This window comes from Paralichthys olivaceus, chromosome 21, assembly GCF_024713975.1.
Source record: "Paralichthys olivaceus isolate ysfri-2021 chromosome 21, ASM2471397v2, whole genome shotgun sequence".
NCBI classification, from domain to species: Eukaryota; Metazoa; Chordata; class Actinopteri; order Pleuronectiformes; family Paralichthyidae; genus Paralichthys; species Paralichthys olivaceus.
In genome coordinates, this window is record NC_091113.1 from 49,105 (window position 1) to 70,427 (window position 21,323).

General features: G+C 40.0%; 2 protein-coding genes across 3 annotated transcripts in view; one reads left to right on the plus strand and one right to left on the minus strand.

The window, feature by feature from the left end:
* Positions 1 to 355: 355 nt before the first annotated feature.
* Positions 356 to 11,185, minus strand: LOC109642643 (rho GTPase-activating protein SYDE1). Its single transcript, XM_020107511.2, has 14 exons — positions 10,971 to 11,185; positions 6,705 to 6,967; positions 5,945 to 6,452; positions 5,519 to 5,860; positions 5,219 to 5,411; positions 4,854 to 5,017; positions 4,273 to 4,392; positions 4,097 to 4,185; positions 3,092 to 3,226; positions 2,867 to 2,993; positions 2,624 to 2,790; positions 1,630 to 1,879; positions 1,227 to 1,508; positions 356 to 1,145 (listed from the first exon to the last, which is right to left on the minus strand). Exons 1-14 carry the CDS (start codon positions 11,053 to 11,055, stop codon positions 964 to 966), a joined length of 2,907 nt encoding a protein of 968 aa, XP_019963070.2. The 5' UTR covers positions 11,056 to 11,185; the 3' UTR covers positions 356 to 963.
* A 6,708-nt stretch (positions 11,186 to 17,893) lies between these two features.
* Positions 17,894 to 21,323, plus strand: part of LOC109642644 (transcription factor COE3-like) — a 28,990-nt gene continuing 25,560 nt past the window's right edge. For both annotated transcript variants that reach the window (XM_069517896.1, XM_069517897.1), the window contains exon 1: positions 17,894 to 19,049. In XM_069517896.1, coding sequence (XP_069373997.1) covers positions 18,928 to 19,049 — 122 coding nt within the window. In that variant the 5' untranslated portion in view covers positions 17,894 to 18,927. The remainder of the gene's footprint in view (positions 19,050 to 21,323) is intronic.

Genomic DNA, 21,323 nt, shown 5'->3' on the forward strand with positions numbered 1-21,323 from the left:
GTTACCATGGCGACGGAGCAGGAATTAATTAACGCCAGAGTTGTGGAACGAAGCTGTCACTTAAATAAACCAGAATTATCAAAGTAAACCAGGATTTGGGTTTAGCTACTTTGATGGACAACCCCAGCTGACCTCTGATAGGCTGTTGCTGTTAGCACCAGGCTCCTGTCAGACAAAGCTGAGGGTTAAGAGTTTTTGCTGTGGACTAAAGTTTATTCTCTGAGCTTCTTCATTCAGTGTTTGAGTCTTGTTCTGTCGACACAGATTCAGTCTGAACATCTCGAAACAAAAAACACAAAATTATTCTCATTAGATTTTAATGAAAATAACAAAAGCAACACCAATGAGCTGCTACTCCAGCTGATAATAATAAAGTGTTTAGTTAGAATTGTTCAGGTTAAAAAGTACAGTTTGTTCCAACAGGAACTGTGCTTCGACACTTTGGTTACATCATCATAGAAACATTGTTACATCGTCTGCATAGAAACATCGTCAATAAAAAACGTAAGTGCTTACTGAAGTATGTGCAAAACAAATTAATACTGTTGAAAACTACAGTGACACAGTGAGCGTCAAACTCTGTACCGCTAAAATAAGATCTGCTGCCACACACATAGGGGGCGCTGCAGGACCACAAGTGATCCAAAATGGAGGCTGAAGTTTAACATATCTCGGATCTCTTTCAGTTATCCAGCTTGACAAGTGAAAAATGGCTTCTTATGGCTGATCGATGTGACCCTGATATTCACAACAACAAAAACAACAGCGACACTGATCAGTGTCTTCAGGACACGACTGTGACAGGAAGTGAAAGAACATGATGAGAACACGGAACCTCATATGTTCTTCTCATAACAAGAACCAACAGCATCTTTGTTCCTTCATATCACAAAAATAAATTATTCTGGTTTGTTGTTTTTTTGGCACAGACAGCCTTGTCTTTCTCCTCCTCCTCCTCTTCCTCTAAAGACAAATGTTAATGTGTTTGGCAAGCTCTCGGTCGAGGTCGTGGATCAGGTTGTCGAAGTCCTTCAGACTAAGTCGACAGTTGAACGGAGCATCAAAGTCCAGGAAGTCTTCGACATACAGACCTCCTCCTCCTGAAGACCACACGTCCTTCTTCTCCACTTCTTCATCGCCGCTTTCTAAAACAACAGCAATAATAAGGAGGCGTGTTCAGACTATGACAGCATGAAATCAACAACCAGCTTTGGATGTAAGTTTACCTCTGTCACTGTCACTTCCTGCCACCTCGTCGTAGTCCGCCTCCTGTGCCAAGAGAAGGTCTTGACCACAGACACTCCAGTCTCCGGCGTAGCGGTTGATTGGCGGTGGACTCTCCAGTCGGGACTGACCACCTCGACACCGCCGTGACACCACCACCTCTCCCTCAGGATTCTGAGGCATCGCTAATCGTAGCACAGGACGCCGCTGCTGCAGTCCCAGGGGATGATGGGGAAGGGTGGGTGAGGGAGGAGCAGAGTCGCGGGTGTGGTCATGTGCTGGCACTGAACAAAAGGAGATACAAACAGTACAACAAGAAGCAGAGCACAGTGGTGTCCATGGCAACAGCAGAGTTTAGAATAGTTGAGAATAAGAACTCATAGGCTGCAGCGCCCCCTGTCTCACCTGGCCACTGCTGCAGCAGGTAATGCAATGCCTCAATGTGTCGTTTAAAATCCACTGCACTCGCCATCTCTTCACCGAACCCTTTCCCCCTTGCTCCCCTCCCTCCTCCCCCTCCTCCCCTCCAGGCCTCTTGGGTCGGGGTGAGGAGCACCGGGCCAAAGCAAACAGCAAGGTTCTGATGGGTCATCCTGTTGTATGAGCTGAAGGAAGCCACCAGACTAAGATGGTCGAGCAGCAACGACAGAGTTGCCTGGAGACACAAATGACCGAATCAGAGGAGAAGTACTGACCTGAACAACCACGGGGCTGAAAACCATAAAACTTAAAACTCAACCAGATCATTGATCAAAATGTATTCTACTATTGAGCCCTCAAAGGTCCAAGGTCTGAGGCCCCTGAGTCTGAGGCCTCTGAGTCTTAGGCCCCTGAGTCTGAGGCCCCTGAGTCTTAGGCCCCTGAGTCTTATGCCCCCTGAGTCTTAGGCCCCCTCAGTCTGAGGCCCCTGAGTCTTAGGCCCCCTGAGTCTTAGGCCCCTGAGTCTTAGACCCCTGAGTCTGAGTCCCCCCTGAGTCTGAGGCCCCTGAATCTGAGGCCCCTTGAGTCCGAGGCCCCTGAGTCTTAGGCCCCTGAGTCTGAGTCCCCCTGAATCCGAAGCCCCTGAGTCTTAGGCCCCTGAGTCTGAGTCCCCCTGAATCTGAAGCCCCTGAGTCTTAGGCCCCTGAGTCTGAGTCCTCCTGTGTCTTAGACCCCTTAATCTGAGTCCCCTGAGTCTTATGCCCCCTGAGTCTTAGGCCTCTGAGTCTTAGGCCCCAGAATCTGAGTCCTCCTGAGTCTTAGACCCCTGAGTCTTAGGTCTCTGAGTCTCAGTTCCCAGGGTCTGATACCCCTGAGTCTGGGGTCCCTGAGTTAGAGCAGGATTAATTGTTGCACTGTAAGATTACTGTAGTAGAATTACTTTAGCAGTAGGATTATTGATAACTGTAGTAACTGTTACCCTCTCTGGGGGCAGCAAACAGGACAGCAACCCCACTGTGCTCTGGGCCAGCTGAGGGTCAGGAGTCGTGGGTGAGGGTCGTAAGGTCATGGTGTCCCTGACCACCTGGTACAGAGTCCTGGTGATGAGCGGTGATGGCAGCTCCCGCAAGTAATCCTTCAGAATACCTGAAGAAACAATACTTATGAGTACCTGTAACTAGTGACTGTGTTCTGTTACCACCAGAGTCACATGGATTCTGACCTGTAATGACATTGATGTCAGGGTAGAGGTCTTCGCTTAGACACACGGCTGAACTGTTCCGCTCGAACCAATCCCTGAGCTCCTTCTTTACGGCGGCAGATCCACACAGTCGGTACAGACCTACCACCTGACGGACGCATATGGGATCATGTGACCAGTCTGCAGTGATCAAACATCTCAAACCAAACAACCAATCAAAGCCCTGATAACAGAAAAGAGACCAACCTTCAGTCCTCGCCGTTCGATCTCTGCCACTGCTTTCTGGATCAGCAGAGGCACCGGAGCCGCACTACCCTCTTTCTCCACCAGATGGTGCAGTTCCACCCCAAACACGTTAACGGGTGATGTGTCAGTGTTGACCTGTGGAGGGAAGAAGACCATCGGGCGCACCGGTACTGTTGGTCTTTCTTCTGATAACTTGATCAACAATAATGTAGCAAGCAGAAGTAAGTTAATGGACCTTTCAGGTTCTTATAATTTATTTTAATAATTAATAATGAAATAATTTAAATGGCCTGGCTCCCAAGTACATCTCACAGCCTAAGGGGTAAGGGTGACATCTCTAAACCTTTTAACTGCCCTTGACTAAGTCTTACTTACTTAGTTTAATTACTTATGTACTTACTTAACCTTACTAACCTTACTTACTAACCCTAACCCCAGCCTGTTTAGTCTATTTGTAGCCAAAGGGTTTGAATTGTGGACTCATTCTAAACTTACTTGGTGGCTCTTACTACTCTATGACTTTGTTTTTATCTTCTCTCATTCTATTTATATGTTTTACTGTACAGCACTTTGGTCAATCCCAGTTGTTTTTAAATGTGCTTTATAAATAAACTTGATTTGATTGATTTTAAACCCACTCACAGTCAATGTAACTGACATATTCATGTCAGACGTCTCTCTGCGATGCACACAAAGCTATTACAGCTCTGCTATCTGAAACCGTTATAGCATCCGTGCACCAGCTTCTGATAATATTATAACAAGTCTCCTACTTGTTTACTAGTCTGGTAACATTACATCAACAAACAGGGTGAGCCTATAAAATTAGAGGTTTGGTGCTTTCCGTGGAAATGAGTCAAATTCCTAATTGTCCCAGTCAGCCTCTGCCTTTGACTGAGGAAGATGGCGAGGATGATTAGGTGATGTAGATGATGAACATCCTAATGCCGAACTCGTGCCAGGAATGCGATATGCAGATTATTTTGCTGTGAGCGCAGTGTTTACCTGTTTGTCCCACTTCTCGTGCAGAGACAGTTTGACGTATAGAAGTCCTTGAGGCTCTAGTTTCACACACAGCTGTTGACTACGACTCCCTGAACGACAAAAACATGTTTAATATTATTTATGATATTTATACAGTTAAACACAAGATGTGAATGTTATGTTTGAGGGAGGGGAACCTTTAAACAGTGATGGAATGGAGACTCTTCCCAGACAACACACTCTGTTGCTGGTTGGACCGCATGATGCTTGATTAACATCAGATCCTGGTTTAGACACACACCCTGTCTGCAGATTGGCTGAAATACAGGAAAATAACAAGTTTGGCCAAACACAATAACTTATAATCTTTTTCAACTGAAGTCCTGACATGTTCCTGATGTGTTCCTGATGTGTTCCTGATGTGTTCCTGACATGTTCTGTAGGTTCTGTATGTAATAACAAATTTGTTTGTTGTTGTCTGAGTCAGTGTCTCTGGACATCTTCTGGATATTCTCCTGCAGCCTCCTGGTAAAATGTCTGTAAAATGAGTCCATGTGAGAAAACAGCAGGAAAACATCTGGAAACTTCTCAGTGAGCGAGTGGGCGTGTCTCTGAGGTTTCTAACATGTGACGGACGTGAAACTGGAACATAAACACAAATATCTCAGGATGAAGAAGAGGAGCCCTACACGTAGAAGACGTCAATTTGGAAAGACAAGGAGATTCCTGGTGATAAGGGCTGCAGCGGAACACATACTAACACCATCAATAACACTACCTGGTGTCAGCACCACAATGCGGAGTTGCCGAGCTTGCTCCAGCTCAAGGTGGAAGGTGTGGTTTAACGAGAGGGCAGAGCTTCGCAGGTTTAGGAGGGCGGTCCTCGCTCTTGTCACATCATCAACCTGAATGGCGAGGAAGACGTCCTTACTGCCCTCCGACCTGAGAGGAGAACAGCCACAGCAGATGAGTGTGAATCGAGGACCATTTTAACTGTTTATCTGTCACCTCCCTAGACTGAGGGTCATCCATGTTCAAGCAGATTCGTTTAAAAAAACATTTAAATGTAAAGTTGGAACAGAATTGCAGTACATCTAATGTCCAGCAGATGCCACTGTAATCAAACTATGTACAGTTGTGTACCTGGTCTTCATCTCCTCCAGGCCCAGCAGGTGGACTGTCAGTAAACCCGTCACCCTCTGGCTGCATCGAGGTGGATCAGAGCCCAGGTACAACCTGAACGAACTCATATCGCACAACATTTCCTGGGAAGCTGCATGTTTAGGACCTTGTGGCCGTGGCAGCAGTTCGGGAGAATCTCCATCACTGAGATGACCTGAAAGAAAAGGGGAAATTTTACATCCTGGTACTTTGACATACAGGTGTGTGCAGCTGGAAAAGCATGAGCAGGTTCAGCCTTGTCATCGTACTGTGACCCTTTACCTCCTTTACTCACGGAGCGTCCTCTCAATGATTGTCGCAGGGGGTTAGTGGGTGGGGCGGAGCTGTCCAAGTGATATCTGCTGATCACATTCTGGTTGGACAAAGTCGACAATGATGTCACATTCCTCATGCTACACTCGTCCCTGCCTCCTCTGCTGTCATCTCCCTGGCGATGAGCTCGAGATGACGAGCGGAGGCTGAGTTTGCGCCGTAGTTCAGGAAGTTTCTTCATCTTTTGGGAAAGTTTCCTCACTGTACCAGGAGACCTCAGCCTGTCAATCACACTACTGGATATGCCTCCTTTCTTCTGGGAGGCAGGGCTATAGTCAAAGGGGAGGGGGTCTGAGGGGGAAAGAGATGGAAGTTAAATGTAACTTAAAGTATGAAACACATTAGAGCCCAAGCTGGAATCACCTGTGTTCTCACCTGTGAGTTCTGCTGTGATGTCATCAGTACAGTAGCTGACACTAGGATTAGCGCCCTCCAGTGGATGTTCATCACTACGAGCCTCCATTGACCTGACACCTCCTTCCTCTCCTCTAGTATCTTCTGACCCCACCCTATTTGTTGAACTCTCCTCCCTCTCCCTCTCCTCTCTCCTCCTCCCTACCTCTCTGTGCAGGGTGTCCTCCTCCTCTGGGATCGGGTTGTACCAGATGTTGCTGCCTCTGTCCTCCAGAGGGCCACAGACATCCTCTGAAGCCTGGGACTTTCCTGAAGACAGCACCCAGGCTCGGCTGCTGCGATCCAAGCTCTGTAGGTAGGCACGTTGTCCAGAGCGTTTAGTACTGATGGAGGTGGTGGGGACATCAGTGGAGCCCCATGTGGACTGGGAGGCCTCCTGCAACACTGTTGAAGAACTGACAGGAAGACAGGGGGCACTGGCCGTGTCCCAGGCAAGATAGACGAACTTCCTCTGGCTGCACGTTACTGTCTGGAAGTAAAAGGCGTGAGTGTGAAACTTGTCAAACGAGGATACAAAAATTCAAGAAAAAAGAAGAAGAAAGAACAGAGTGAACAAAGGGGGGCATCATTTATCAGGAGTAAAACTACCTGAAGATAGAGAAGACGTTGTAAACAAGGGGTTCAAAGAAGAAGAAGAAATTTACAACTAACACGATCATGAGTAGAAGAAATTTCGTCTCATGAAGACACTGCCATCAAAGCTACGCCTGACTTCTTATACCTTATCCTGCATTTGGCTGCAGGTCCACCCAGGTGCATCTTGGGATATCCCTAGTGGGTGGTCCCAGGGAAATGACCTAGGGGTGGGGCTTGAGGACAGAGCAACAGACCCCTGCATCACCCAGTGCTGTTTCTTAGCAACAGTGATGCGGTTAGGTGATGGTGAAGGAGGGTCTGATAGTTGCGGTGTTCTCGCTGTTGTTGTCAGTGATGGTGATGATGATGTCTGAGCTGAGTAAGACGACATGACCTTATCTGGATCATCTGGAGGACACACACACACATACACAGATATTATTAGCACCATGACAATTTGATTCGAAATCAGTGAGTTACTTTGTGTTTGTTTGCACCAATCTATAATCAATCTATTATCAATCTATTATCAATCTATTATCAATATATAATCAATATATAATCAATATATAATCAATCTATTATCAATATATAATCAATCTATTATCAATATATAATCAATCTATAGTCAATCTATAATCAATCTATAATTAATCTATTATACATCTATAGTCAATCTATAATCAATCTATAGTCAATCTATTATCAATCTATAATCAATCTATTATCAATCTATTATCAATCTATTATCAATCTATTATCAATCTATTATCAATATATAATCAATATATAATCAAACTATTATCAATCTATAATCAATCTATTATCAATCTATAATCAATCTATAATTAATCTATTATACATCTATAGTCAATATATAATCAAACTATTATCAATCTATAATCAATCTATTATCGATCTATAATCGATCTATAATTAATCTATTATACATCTATATTCAATCTATAATCAATCTATTATCAATCTATTATCAATCTATAGTCAATCTATTATCAATCTATAATCAATCTATTATCAGTCTATAATCAATCTATTATCAATCTATAATTAATCTATAGTCAATCTATAATCAATCTATTATCAATCTATAGTCAATCTATTATCAATCTATAATCAATCTATTATCAGTCTATAATCAATCTATTATCAATCTATAATTAATCTATAGTCAATCTATAATCAATCTATTATCAATCTATAGTCAATCTATTATCAATCTATAATCAATCTATTATCCACCTATCATCAATCTATAATTAATCTATTATCAATCTATAGTCAATCTATAGTCAATCTATTATCAATCTATAGTCAATCTATTATCAATCTATAGTCAATCTATTATCAATCTATTATCAATCTATAATCAATCTATAATGAATCTATTATAAATCTATAGTCAATCTATAATCAATCTATAATTAATCTATAGTCAATCTATAATCAATCTATTATCAATCTATAGTCAATCTATTATCAATCTATAATCAATCTATTATCCACCTATCATCAATATATAATTAATCTATTATCAATCTATAGTCAATCTATAATTAATCTATTATCAATCTATAGTCAATCTATAATCAATCTATTATCCACCTATCATCAATATATAACTCATAATAGTATTATATTATATAATATACTGATAACATCAAGAACCCCATGAAAGCTGCTAGAGGACAAGTTTAATTCCTTTAGGCCTGGAAACCTGGAAACTTCCCCAGTAACATTTGAACCCTGCAGTTCTTTAAGGTTCTACACTAAGAACAAATAAATGCTCCTCCAATCTTCTTGAGACTCATGAGGAACCTATGGAATGTTCTCATGGACAAATAAGGTTGCACACCTGGAAAAGATGAACTGTTGGTTTAGCCTGGTTGAGTCATGTGATCACTCACCGGTCACATGATCAGCATGTGTCCAGTTTCCCTCTTTTTTCATCTCAATGTTTCGTCTCCACCTCCCCGCAATGTTTTACCAGACAGGAAGTGACACGCTCCGTGGGTCAGCATCCATTTCCTGTCATGTCAGCAAGGACCTGATAGAGGACTGTGTGTGTGTGTGTGTGTGTGTGTGTGTGTGTGTGTGTGTGTGTGTTTATGTGTGTGCAGATGTCAATGACTTCTCTGTATTCAAGACTAAGCACAGTGCTGCTATTCACTATTCAACAGTGTTACAACACAAACACAGTCAGTCACCACAAGGCGCCTTTCACAGCCGATAAATATAAACTCATGTCTGTTTAACATCACATGACTCGTTAAAACTAAAATATAACACTTTTCTGCCATGACTCTGATTGGTCAGAAGTTAATTAACCTGCAGCATCAGTTGCCAGGGTGATTACCCAGGTGACTTAAACCAGAGTTTAACTCACATTTATCGGAATAACGATAGTTATACTCTGGTCACAGCAACAACAACTGTCAGTCAACGTATCTGACATCAGACAAACAGGAAGAAACTACACACACATGTCTAACGACAGGAAGTGGTCCGCTTTGTAAACAGGAAGTGGAACATTAAACTTGTGTTGATGAGTTGAGCGTTTTACTTTGGTTCTTTACACAGAGAGAGTGCGACAGAGAGACAGAGAGACAGAGAGAGAGCGGTAATAATGTGACACACATCTTCCTGAGCTCTGTACTACGAAGCAAGATTTGTGGTTATCAGGGTAACTTCATCTGGATTGTTTGAGTCTCTGAGGAGGACCAGGGTCCTCAGAGACCAACAAGATCTAGCTTCTCCTCAGAGGATAAACCTTTGTCTGCTGCTGGAGCCCAATAGAACCAACCTGACCAGGAGGAGCAAAATTAATAACAGTCTTTTCTTTAGTTAGGGTTCGAGAACCCTATTGTTTTTACTATTATTTGGTGTTTGCCGCCTCAGCGCAAATTCCCATGAGATGAAATGAGCTAGAAACACGAAACTTGGCACAATAACTGGAATTTATGTACATCAACTTTCTTTAAACAGGATCTGAAGCAACCACATGGTGGCGCTGTAATCGAGCTTTGAAAAGAAGAATAGCTCACAGGCCTAACTTTCAAAAAAAAAAAATTGCCAATTTAAACTGTAGAAGTCGGCCATGATGGAGTTTTTGCTAATTTGCCTATTTGTAATGTCTATCTACTTTTTGTTCTTTCAACCCATCAACACCAAATTTGGTACACAGAATTGTGAGACTTAGATATACATTTCTGTAAAAAATGATCACGATTGGTCAACGATCACGGCCGTTATTAACCATAAACTTTTGCCAAGGTCAGGGCTTAGAGGGAAATTGACCATAACTCTTTAAATATTTGTCCAAACTTCATGAAACTAATTAAATATCTTTTTATTTTTTGGTGCAACAGTTTTTATTGAGCTGCTTCCATTGGTCGGCTGTGGCTGAGGGGGTAGAGTGGTAGTCCTTCAACCTGAGGTTTAGCAGTTCCAATCCCAGCCCATGTGAAGGTATCCTAGGGAAAGATCCCTCAAAGATGTTAGATGCTCTAACTGGAAGTTGCTTTGTATACAAGCATCAGCTAAATGACATGTGATGTGCTGCTTCCTCCTATTGAGCAAATTAAAGCTTGAGCCCACTCTTTATTTTTATTGTTCTTTATGGCTTTACTTATTTACTTTTAGTAGCTGAATGGTTTTCAAACCTCATTGTACAAGTGTGTACTAATATCAATAAACAGTAGAAATAGAATCATAGTGTTGAACCTGAAAATCAGTCTACTTCCTTCTTTACAGTATATTTGTGTGTTGTATTTTCTCCAGCTGAGCTTGAAGCCACCAGGGTTTCACCTGAAAGACTAAAACTGTCCCACACAGTGAGAATACATGTAAATGATTCGATGGAGACACAGATGAGACTATATTCAGATCCACTCTTGTTAATGACAGAAAACTTTTACTATAGGTAGGAAAACCTGAGTTAACTTTACGAGTTTAAACCAGCGTCATGTGACCACTTAGCCTGACTATGATTGTTAGGTTAAGTTCAGCTGGATAAAGAGATCCTGGATATGTTGAACCTGGTTTGTAACAGGTATTTTCCTGGAGTTCTTCTGACAGTCTGACCCTCAAGATCATGACTGAAAGCTCCGCAGTCACATCATCACAGCTTGTTCAGTGAAATGCATGCTGGGACACATGTCTGAAGTCGTTTGTATAAGAAAGACGAAGTGAGTGTCATCAGGATGAAGAAAGACAATGTCCTCTGGATGAAGACAGAGAATGTCCTCTGGGTGAAGACAGAAATGTCCTCAGAATGAAGACAGAGAACATCCTCAGCATGAAGACGGAGAACGTCTTTAGGATGAAGACATTGGACATGCTCTTGTCTCTGCAGCAGCATTTACAAACACTAAGTTACAAACTGTTTCCTCACCGCTGAGTTTAGACTTTGTCTTCCTGTGGCTTCGATCTTTTCCTCTGAGTCTGGAGAACGTTCTCTTTAGCAAGGGCTCTGCCATGGTGTCCCCTGTCCTCCCCTTTCCTCCCCTGTCCTCACAGAGACTGATCCAGAAGGAGAACAGACGATTACAGCTCCTCGTCCCTCATGTCTCAGTGTGAACACTCGTCCATGACTCTGAACAGGAAATAAATTCCTCACATTCTTTCCCAAACTCCCCCTCCTTCCCCCATCCCTCCTCCCACGCTCCGCCCTCCACTGGGAGACAAGGACAGCAGAGGAATCATGGGTAATGTAGTTTGTCCCTGTAAAATCAGAAATAAACTCAACCTTTTCTTCATGTTTCTCTGAGCATGTTTCTGTTGCTTCATGTCAAATGTGAATTTATAGTCCTGTAACATCTGAGATTTACTTTAATTTACTTTACTTTAACTTTACAGGCCCAGTTGTTCCTGATTCAAGTAACCACGGCAACTCAATCACTTACACCTGAGCTGTTGTCTGCTGAGTTTCAAATTAAAAGTCATCACCATGCTCACAGACCTTAGCTCTCGCTTGCACTTTAACTCCTGCAGAATCTGTCACGCTTGCTGTCATGCTCTCGCACTGCTGCTGCATTGAAAATACAAAAATATGAGAAGCATTTATATTAAAACGTTATAACCCTACAGATATAAACATTAAAATACCAAAGTGATACTTCTCACCACCCACTATAAAACATTAAAATACTCCATCTATAGATATATAAACATTGACCTATACAAAGACCTAAGTACTGCAGATAGTAATATACATGTAGAGATGTACTTCTGAAGATTTCAGTCCCAGGTGATCCACAACCACAGTGAAGCTCTACCGAAGCTCTACTCTACCGAAGCTCTACTCTTGTTACACCAATGATGCCCTGGAGCTTGTGAGCCCTCGTCTCTACTAAAATAGGCAAAAACCATCAAAATCACCCCCGACTGTGGCAGTCCTTATACAGATGTATATACATGTAATACTGCAGATACAGATATTTAAATAGTGCAGATATAGATAATAACATGTAAATACTGCAGATATAGATATATAAACATGTAATACTGCAGACATAGATATATAAACATGTAATACTGCAGACATAGATATATAAACATGTAATACTGCAGACATAGATATATAAACATGTAATACTGCAGATATAGATATAGAGTTTGTTCCTCAGTTCTATGTTTGTGCACAAGATGGAGACAAACTCCAGAAAACGGATTCACTGACACTGACATCAAATCTATTGATCAGATAATAACACTATGACTCAGATGGTTCGTGTGTTTTTGTTTATTATTAAACCATATCTCATTTTATTTCATAGTATTCCTTTTATTTTATCTTGTTTTAGTTTTACTTCAGTTTACTTTTACTTTAATGTTCAATGTCAATTTTTTTGGACAACAGAAGGAGACGATGGTTCACAAACACGTGAAAATGAAAGTGAATCAGTTTTTGTTCAATTAATAAAGAAGATAAAGTATAGTTATTGATCAAAGAGGGATTTCGTCAAAGTAACGGCTGTTTCCTGTTTTTCTTCTGCTTTCTTCTGATTTCACCTTGTTCATTTTTTTTAACTTTCTCTGGTTCTTTCACAATAAAGGTAAAATCTTTCACAATAAAAGTCCAGCAGCTTACTTTGTTGGGTGCTGGTGAGGAGCATGGAGGAGACGTTCCAGATGATCGGAGGACGAGTAGGCAAATTGAAAACAGAGGAAGGGGCAGGTTTGGACATCTGGAGCCGCCAGTCAAACCTGAATTCATTAACCTTCTCTGTTAATTAATTAAAGAAACGTCAGGTTCAATTAGAGCCCTTAAAGAGCGGGAATTATCTTAATCGAGCCTGATCGGCCACTTGACTGAATTCTGGCACATCACAGAGAACAAACAGGGAGGACAGGCCCTTTGCCTGCCACCTGTCAGACAACATTGAGGGATTATACAGCCTGTCAGACTACACTGAGGGTATTATCATCTAAACAATTATTATCACTGGATGTACCGAGGTTCTTCAAACTAGCCGTAATTAAACCTTTTAATAACCTAAAAAAAAGTTTCATCCTATACGAGATCGGACCTCCTCTTTATTTCTAGAATCCTGGAGAACAAGGTGACACTAAATGAGACTGACTGGAGGAGGGGGAGGAAGGAGTAGGTTGTTTTTTGTCATTTAAGCAGAACCAGCGGACGAGTGGCGCTCCTCCTCTCCAAAAACTTTCTGCCAAAGTCTCATGTGGTGGATGAAGAACTGAGGGGCAGACTGATGGTGGTCAGAGCCAAATATGAGTTTCTTACCATTGTGTTTATAAATGTATACGTTCCTAACACAGGACCTGACAGAGTTCAGTCTGTAAATGAGCTCAGTGAGCTTTTATTCCTGAGAAGGGATTATTAACTGCACAGAGAACGATCAGCTAGACAGAATCAATTCAATCCAATTGAACCTCATGCTGCTTCAAAACGTGCATATGGAGAGAACTACATGACAAACACAAACAATACATTTGGGTCCAAGGCAGGGAGGATGTACAAGAAGAAGGAAACAGGTTAGGAAACATTGTTGAAAGCTTTAAGAAAATCTCAGCTGCTAAAGTGAACTGGCCACAAGTGAGGCCTTAGCAGGGTTTGCAGGTCTCCCTCAGCTGCCAGGAGGGCTAAGCTGAAGGAGGGGAGGCCTAAAGTACCTGGAAGTTCATTTAGGAGATGATCTGACTGTCAAGAAGAACTGGGTGGGAGTGGTGGAGGAGGTGGAGGGGAGGTTGATTAAGTGGAAGTGGCTACTACCACACATGTCATACAGAGGAAGAGTTCTAATAATAAACATCCATCCTCCGGCACAAATTAAAAGGTATTGAACCCCCTGCTGGACTGCTACAAAAAGTGCAGTCCATTATGTTAAATTTCCTCCTGGACAAATTACACTGGGTACCACAAAGTGTACTACACCTGCCAAAGGAAGAGGGGGGGCAGGGGTTAGTGCACCTGGGGAGCAGAGCAGCAGTTTTCAGGCTACAGCACATTCAGAGATACCTCACAGGGAATCATGACGTGGTCTGGAAACCAGCCACAGGTATCATTTTAAAGGGAGTAGCAGGTCTGGGTTTAGATGCATCTTTGTTTTTAATGAACTGTGATTTTATCTGTTTATGTGACCTGCCTCCATTTTATAAGGGACTTTTCAGAGCATGGACTCTTTTTAAATGGAACAGACTGGAACCTGCAGCCTCACTGTTCAGGCTCCTTGAAGAACCTCTGATCCACGGGACCTGGCTGGATGTTCAGGACAACAGCAGACTGGGTCTCAACCTACATTTACGTTCAGCAGGATCAGTGAAGCCGAAACACATGGTGGATGTAGCAGGTCCAGGACTTCAAAACACGGAGCCAGCAGCATCTCTACTGAGCCTGAGGTGCAATCGTCACACCAGAGACATTTTAAAAGACTGAGTAAAGAGTAAACAGAGAGGCTGCAGGATTACTGGACAGGAGCAGAGACACCAGAAGAAGGAGATCCGTTCCCTGAACTGGGATCAGAAATCAACCAGACAGGATTAACGGGACCTCTGCTGGCTGGTTAAACTGCTGCAGCTGCAGACTATTTTACAAACACTGTGTGCAGGCTGTCCACAGAAAGAAACTGAGCAGGAGGCAAACCACCTTTAAATAAGAGGTCAGGCGATCTGCAATGGAGAATCCTGCAGGGGGCACTGGTTGTGAATAGTTTTATCTCTAAAATCAGTCCCACCACAGAGACTGTTTTTCACTGTTTCCTGGACTGCAAAAGACTGAAGTCTCTTTTTAAAACCCTGAAAACTGTGTTTTTAAACTGCAGTGAGTGTTGGACAGGAACTCCTTTTATTTTTGGTGCAGGATATAAAAAGAAGATGACAAAAAGTGGCAGATGTAAAATTTTGTTTGTGGACAAGTCAAACTGTCAATCTACAAAAGCCAGAAAAACCAGGTAGAGAATGTTTCTGGTGAAAAGCTGATGGCCGTTTGTGTCTTTGGTGAAAGTCAGAACAGATTTTAGATTTTACTCGAATGAGAAATGTTGAAGAGTTTCTGTCTCTGTGGTGTTTCACCAAAGCTGTATGCACTGTTGTGGAGGGGCACTCTGTGTTCCTGAGAGTCCTTTTAAAACATTTTGTTTGATTTGGAAACTATGTCATGTTAAGATTGTCTATTAAGAAATAAATGTGGTTTTAAAATGTTTTTCCAAATCTCTCTGTCTCTGCTTCCTCTTGGTGTCGCTCTTTCCTCACTCCACTGTCTCTCTGCTGGGATGGAGGAAATTCCCTGAGCTGGGACGAGTGGAATTCCCTCAGCAACACACACACACACACACACACACACACACACACACAAACACACACACACACACACACACACACACAAACACACACACACACACACACACACAGTGTCTTTGTTTCTTTTCATTTTATTAAAATTTTTCTGGTTCATCATCATTTTTTAAGTATTTTCATCTGGAAATGAGTTAAACAATAGAAACATCAAAATCAAACAGTAAAATAAAGAAACATTAGAATCAAACAGTAAAATAAAGAAACATTAGAATCAAACTCTATCCCTGGTAAAAGAATCCTAGCTTTATGCTAATGAGCACGCTAGGTGCGACACCTAGTGACAGCTACTGAATAACATAATAACGGTCACAGTGTAGTGTGTTATAAAACATATACATATATAAAGAACACGTTCATATTGATTTTATTTTTTCTCATATGTAATTTGTAGAACTGATTTCATTGATTTCAGAGTAGAACTGATCGTCAACTGATCAAAGGATGAATCAGCTGATTATTGATCAGTGATGATGTCATTGAATTTTAAATTGGACGACTGTTTTCACTTCAGCTGATTCAAATGATTTTGAACTTGACGAGATCTTTAAAGGTCAAAGGTGAAACAGTGAATTAAACTCTATTAATAAAAAATAAATTAATAAAAAAATAATAAAAAAATACAAACCATGTGACCTAAGAGGATGAAGGTATGATGTCGCTGACACACACACACACACACACGGCTGACACTTTTTCAGTCACATTTAACTACTGCAGCATTTTAACTGTGTGTGTGTGTGTGTGTGTGTGTGTGTGTGTGTGTGTGTGTGTGTGTGTGTGTGTGTGTGTGTGTGTGTGTGTGTGACAGCTGGCCCATCTGACTTTGTCCTGACATCTGGGAAACCTGGTGTTCCGCCATTGAGCTATTTAAATGCAAATGTTTGTGTGTGTGTGTTTGTGTGTGTGTGTGTGTATGTGTGTGTGTGTGACTGAGCAATCACACGACACACACACAGACAAAGGAAACACTTCACACACAACAGAGAAGACAAGGGTTACACGCACACACACACACACACACACACAGTGATACATAAAAACATTGACTCTATGTTTCTCTAATGTTTCTAATATTTCTCTGACGTCATTAAAACATTTTTATTTCATTAGAATTAATTTTGTATACGTTTTAATCCCTAATTTAAAAATATACAAAGATTTGATCTAAAAACCAAACAAGGATTTTATATGAGTTATATTTTTAATGATATATCATAATAAATATATTTATATTTATATTTATTTATTTATTTAACAATATATTTTCTATGAACTGAGATAAATCCAGACTTAATGTGAAAGAGTGAAATCATAAAAAATATTTCAAAATAATTAAAATGCATTCAACAATTTATATCTACACAGATGATTTATCATAAAACATGATCACACGCGTATGAACATGTATAAACATGTATGATCATGTATGTTCTGAGCTTCATCAAGGTCAAGGTTTAAAGACAAATTTGTGATTTAATGCAAAAATTGTTCCATTTTTATATTTGAATGTTTTATTTGTAACACTTCATCATCATCATCATCATCATCAGTATTATTGTCGTTGTTATTAATCTGGTTTTGATTCATCTCAGTCTGATCAGTTTCTTAATTCTTTAATATTGCAAACATTGAACATTTTAAATAAAAGGATTCGTTCACCAGATTCACGTCCCTTTCTCCTTTTCTTAGGGTTATCTATCTTGTTTTAGTTTTACGTCAGTTTGCTTTAACTTTAATGTTCAATGTCAGTTTTTTTGACAACAGAAGGAGACGATGGTTCACAAACACGTGAAAATAAAAGTGAATCAGTTTTTGTCCAATTAATAAAGAAGATAAAGAATAGTTATTGATCAAAGAGTGATTTCGCCAAAGTAACGGCTGTTTCCTGTTTTTCTTCTGATTTCACCTTGTTAACCCTTTTTTCTTTTCACATTTTTCTCAGATCTTGAAGCAGATAAAAGTTTTATTTGTTTTTTTCTTCTTTCTACTTATTTTCTTCCTCCTCCTTCTTTGTCCTCACTTTTTTCGAATTTTCTGTCTTCATCATAATATTTTCTTTCTCTTTCTATCAACTGGTTTTAATTTTTGTCTTCCTCATCTCTCCTTTCTTCCTCCACTTGTTTTTCAGTCCGGCCCCCTTGGAGCCTCGAGGGCCTGTTACGCTGTTATTCTGAAAAACTTCTCTCGCTTCCTGTCTGAAAGAGAACACGTGTGAATCATTTTTATTTCTAATGTTCCCCTGCTGGTTCCTGTTTGAACCTGAACCAGATCTGAAACAGACCCGAGCCAGAACTGAGCCAGATCATAACCTGACCTGAGCCAGACCTGAACAAGAACTGAGACAGAACTGAGCCAGAACTGAACAAGAACTGAGCCAGAGCTGAGCCAGAGCTGAGCCAGAACTGAAAAAGAACTGAGCCAGAACTGAGCCAGAACTGAACAAGAACTGAGCCAGAGCTGAGCCAGACCAGAACCTGGCCTGAGCCAGAGCTGAGCCAGACCAGAACCTGGCCTGAGCCAGATCTGAGCCAGAACTGAGCCAGATCTGCAAGACTTCCCACCAACACCTCAGCTGCACCTTATTTAACCATAGACCAGGAACCAGGACCAGCTCAGATTCTTTACTGGAGAGAGAGAGGACATGATTGCACTGGGCGATCAAGGGCTGTCTCTCCCTGGTTGGTCGGTTTGAGTTCCCTCCCCCTCCTTCCCCTCCTTCCTCTCTATCTCTCTTTCCCCCTCTTTCTCCCTCTTGCTCTCTGTCTCTCTGTCTCTCTCTGTCTTTCTCTCTTTCACCCCTCCTCTCCTAATTTTGCCGGACCCCGCCCCCGCTGTGATGTCGTCAGTGGCTTGGAGGAAGACCCGTGGGGTTTTTGGGTTTTTGCGTCCAGTCCTGTGGGGCCGCAGGGCTGAGAGTTTCTCCTCCACTCCTCATCCCTCCATCATCGGCCTCTCCTCCTCATCTCTTTGGGGAAAAGAAAAAAGACACTTAGCTTTAGCTCGATTCTCTGTCCGGACCCGTCTCTGTTTTCCCCTCGTTTTCTCTTCCTCTGAGGATTTTATTTCTCTTTTCTGTTCTTCTCCTCCTTCAACTTTCTTTCTTTTTTTTCTTTCTCACTTTTTTTCTGTCCTTCCCGCCCTTTTCAACATGTCGACAAAAGACGAGATTATAAAAAACACTGCGAAACTGACAGATTTTTTAAAATTCCAAGTAAAAAGTTGAATTAAATCTAAAAAAAAGTTCTGGAGAAGAATAAAATTCCTGCTCCACTCCTCCCTCGACAAATGTTTTCTTTTTCTCCTTTTTCCTCCGTCTTCCCTTGCTCCTTGTCCTCGTCGTCCGACACGTTTCAGACTTTGAGATTTAAATGTTCATGAAGAAATCGTCGTCTGACCAGACTTCCAAGTCTCCGTCCGTCCTGCAGAGCTGAGCTCTTTTTTCTTCTGGACTTTTCTCTCTTCTTGTTTTTCTTCCTGTTGTTTTGTGTTCGTGCGACTGCGGCAGCGGTTGGAGCTTCGGGCCCCTGGAGATGTTCGGGATCCAGGACAACTTGCCCCGCGGGGCCACAACCAGCATGAAGGAGGAGCCGCTAGCTGTTCGCTCTTGGATGCACTCGGCCGGCGTGGTGGACGCCAACACGGCCGCTCAGAGGTAAACTCATTGCCGCCCCAGAGGGCTTCTAGGAGCTTAAGTCCCAGTGGAACATTTAGATTTAAATTCAATATGTTTCTCAACAGAACTCAGGAACCTTTGTTCAGCCAACATCATTTTTCAAGTTTCATCAGCAAAAGATTTTTGATCTTGAATAATACTAATAATAATACTTTGTATGAAATGTAGATTTTTTTCTGCAGCTGAAGGAAAAATTATTAAGATGAAATGATTCTGAATTTGTTTCTGAGGCTGAAGGTCAAAATCTGTTTTATTATAATATGTTTTTAATCTTTCTGATGTTAAAACTTAAATTAATATTTTATTAGACTCGTTTCATGAAAAATAAATTTGATTTTCTAAAGATGATTATTAAGATAATATTTGAAGTCAGTATGAGTCACACGGACTCAGAACAAAGTAAGACGCATTCAAAGCTGGAAATTTAAAAATATCGAAATAATCTTGAATCATTTGAACAAAAACATTTATTTAGTTAGTTAGTTATTTAGTACAGTTTCAAATTCAAAATAAAAAGTCAGTCATGAATTAAACCAAAGCATTTTTACTGAAGCCTCAAACTTCATCTTTTTATTTTCCCATAATAATCACACATGAACTTATAAGTATTTTTTAATAGATACTGATTTTATTCTTCACATGAAACTTTAATTTACGCTTTTCACTGTCAAGTCAAACATGAAGTTTAAAGTCATTTATTTAATTTATATGGTATAAATTATAATATATGTATATGATACATATATGATATCATATATAATTATATATATATATATATAATAATGTTATACATTATAATATATGATATCATATTTTATGTTATATATATCATAATGTTTTACATATATATATTATTTGAGAAACGTAATTACATTTCATTAACAACATGATATTTTTCACTCTCAGGTCAAACGAACCTTAACAAGTGCATTATTATATATTATAAGTTGTATTATGGGACGGCTTTGGTTGAGGGGGTAGAGCAGTCAGTCCTCTAACCAGAAGGTCGGCGGTTTGATCCCAGTCTTGTCACTGTATGAATGTGTATGTGAAATGGGAATAAACAGTAAAGCTCTTTTAATGTCATTAAGACTAGAAAAGACATTAATTGATACGAACCATGTACCATTATTATAAATTCTTTATAAATCATTATTGATATTATATTTATTATTCTTTCTATATTAGACTTTTTAAATCTGCTGAACTTTTATTAATTCATTTACAGTAAATTAAATTTTATTAAAGTATTTTTTGACAAAGTGATAAAAATAAATCAGACGTCACGTGAACTTTCAATCTTTTCATTTCAAACTTAAATTAAACCTTTTCTAAAAAATCTAATATCAGAAGACTCTTTTAAGGTTTTAACATAAAATCATTTAAACAAAAAAAATAAAAAATAAAAAATAAAGATTCATATAAAGTATAAATCATATATATATACACACACACAAATATATATACATTTAAACTTTTAGTTTTCATGAAAAGAAAACTTGAAGGTTAAAGGGTTACATTATGATCAGATAATTTTGATCATACGATCAAAACAATTTTTCATATTTTATGTCATATGTTTTTTGTATTGTATATGATATGTGTTTGCCTTATATTTTAAGTTATGTTTTATTTTATATGCCATATCAACTATAACTTAGATCATATTTTCTATGATCTATGATTTATATCACATATATAAGAAGAAGAAAACTAAACGCACATCTCGAGGCGAGTGATTCAAAGACCACACCAACAGGTTCTTTATAAATGTGAGGTTCTTTTTTAACCCTGACATGATGAAGAGCCCAGTCTAGAGCCAAACATTCTTTCTTTTTGTTATATATATTTTATTTATAATTATATATGTTTTTATATTGTACATGTTCATTACAATATTATTTTAAAAAAAATGTTTGATGTTATATTTTAGATCATAAAATTACATTTTTTTTAATATTTGTTTTTGAAACTGAATGAAATCATCTAAAATTACTGTTTATTTTTACGTTTATTTAATTTTGTGTTTCACTCATTTTTGTCTGAAGAAGAATCCGTGTTTTTTTTCAAAGTGTCAGTTTGATATGTAACTTAATATTTATCAAATCAGAATTGATTTTATTTTTGAAAGGTAAAAGCCTGAAGCATTGTGTTGCATATTTTTAAAAATATTTTATTTTTGCAGATTGATGAAGTTTCCTGTTCAAACCGACCCAATAAGATTCCTGATCACATGCATGATTACATGTATGA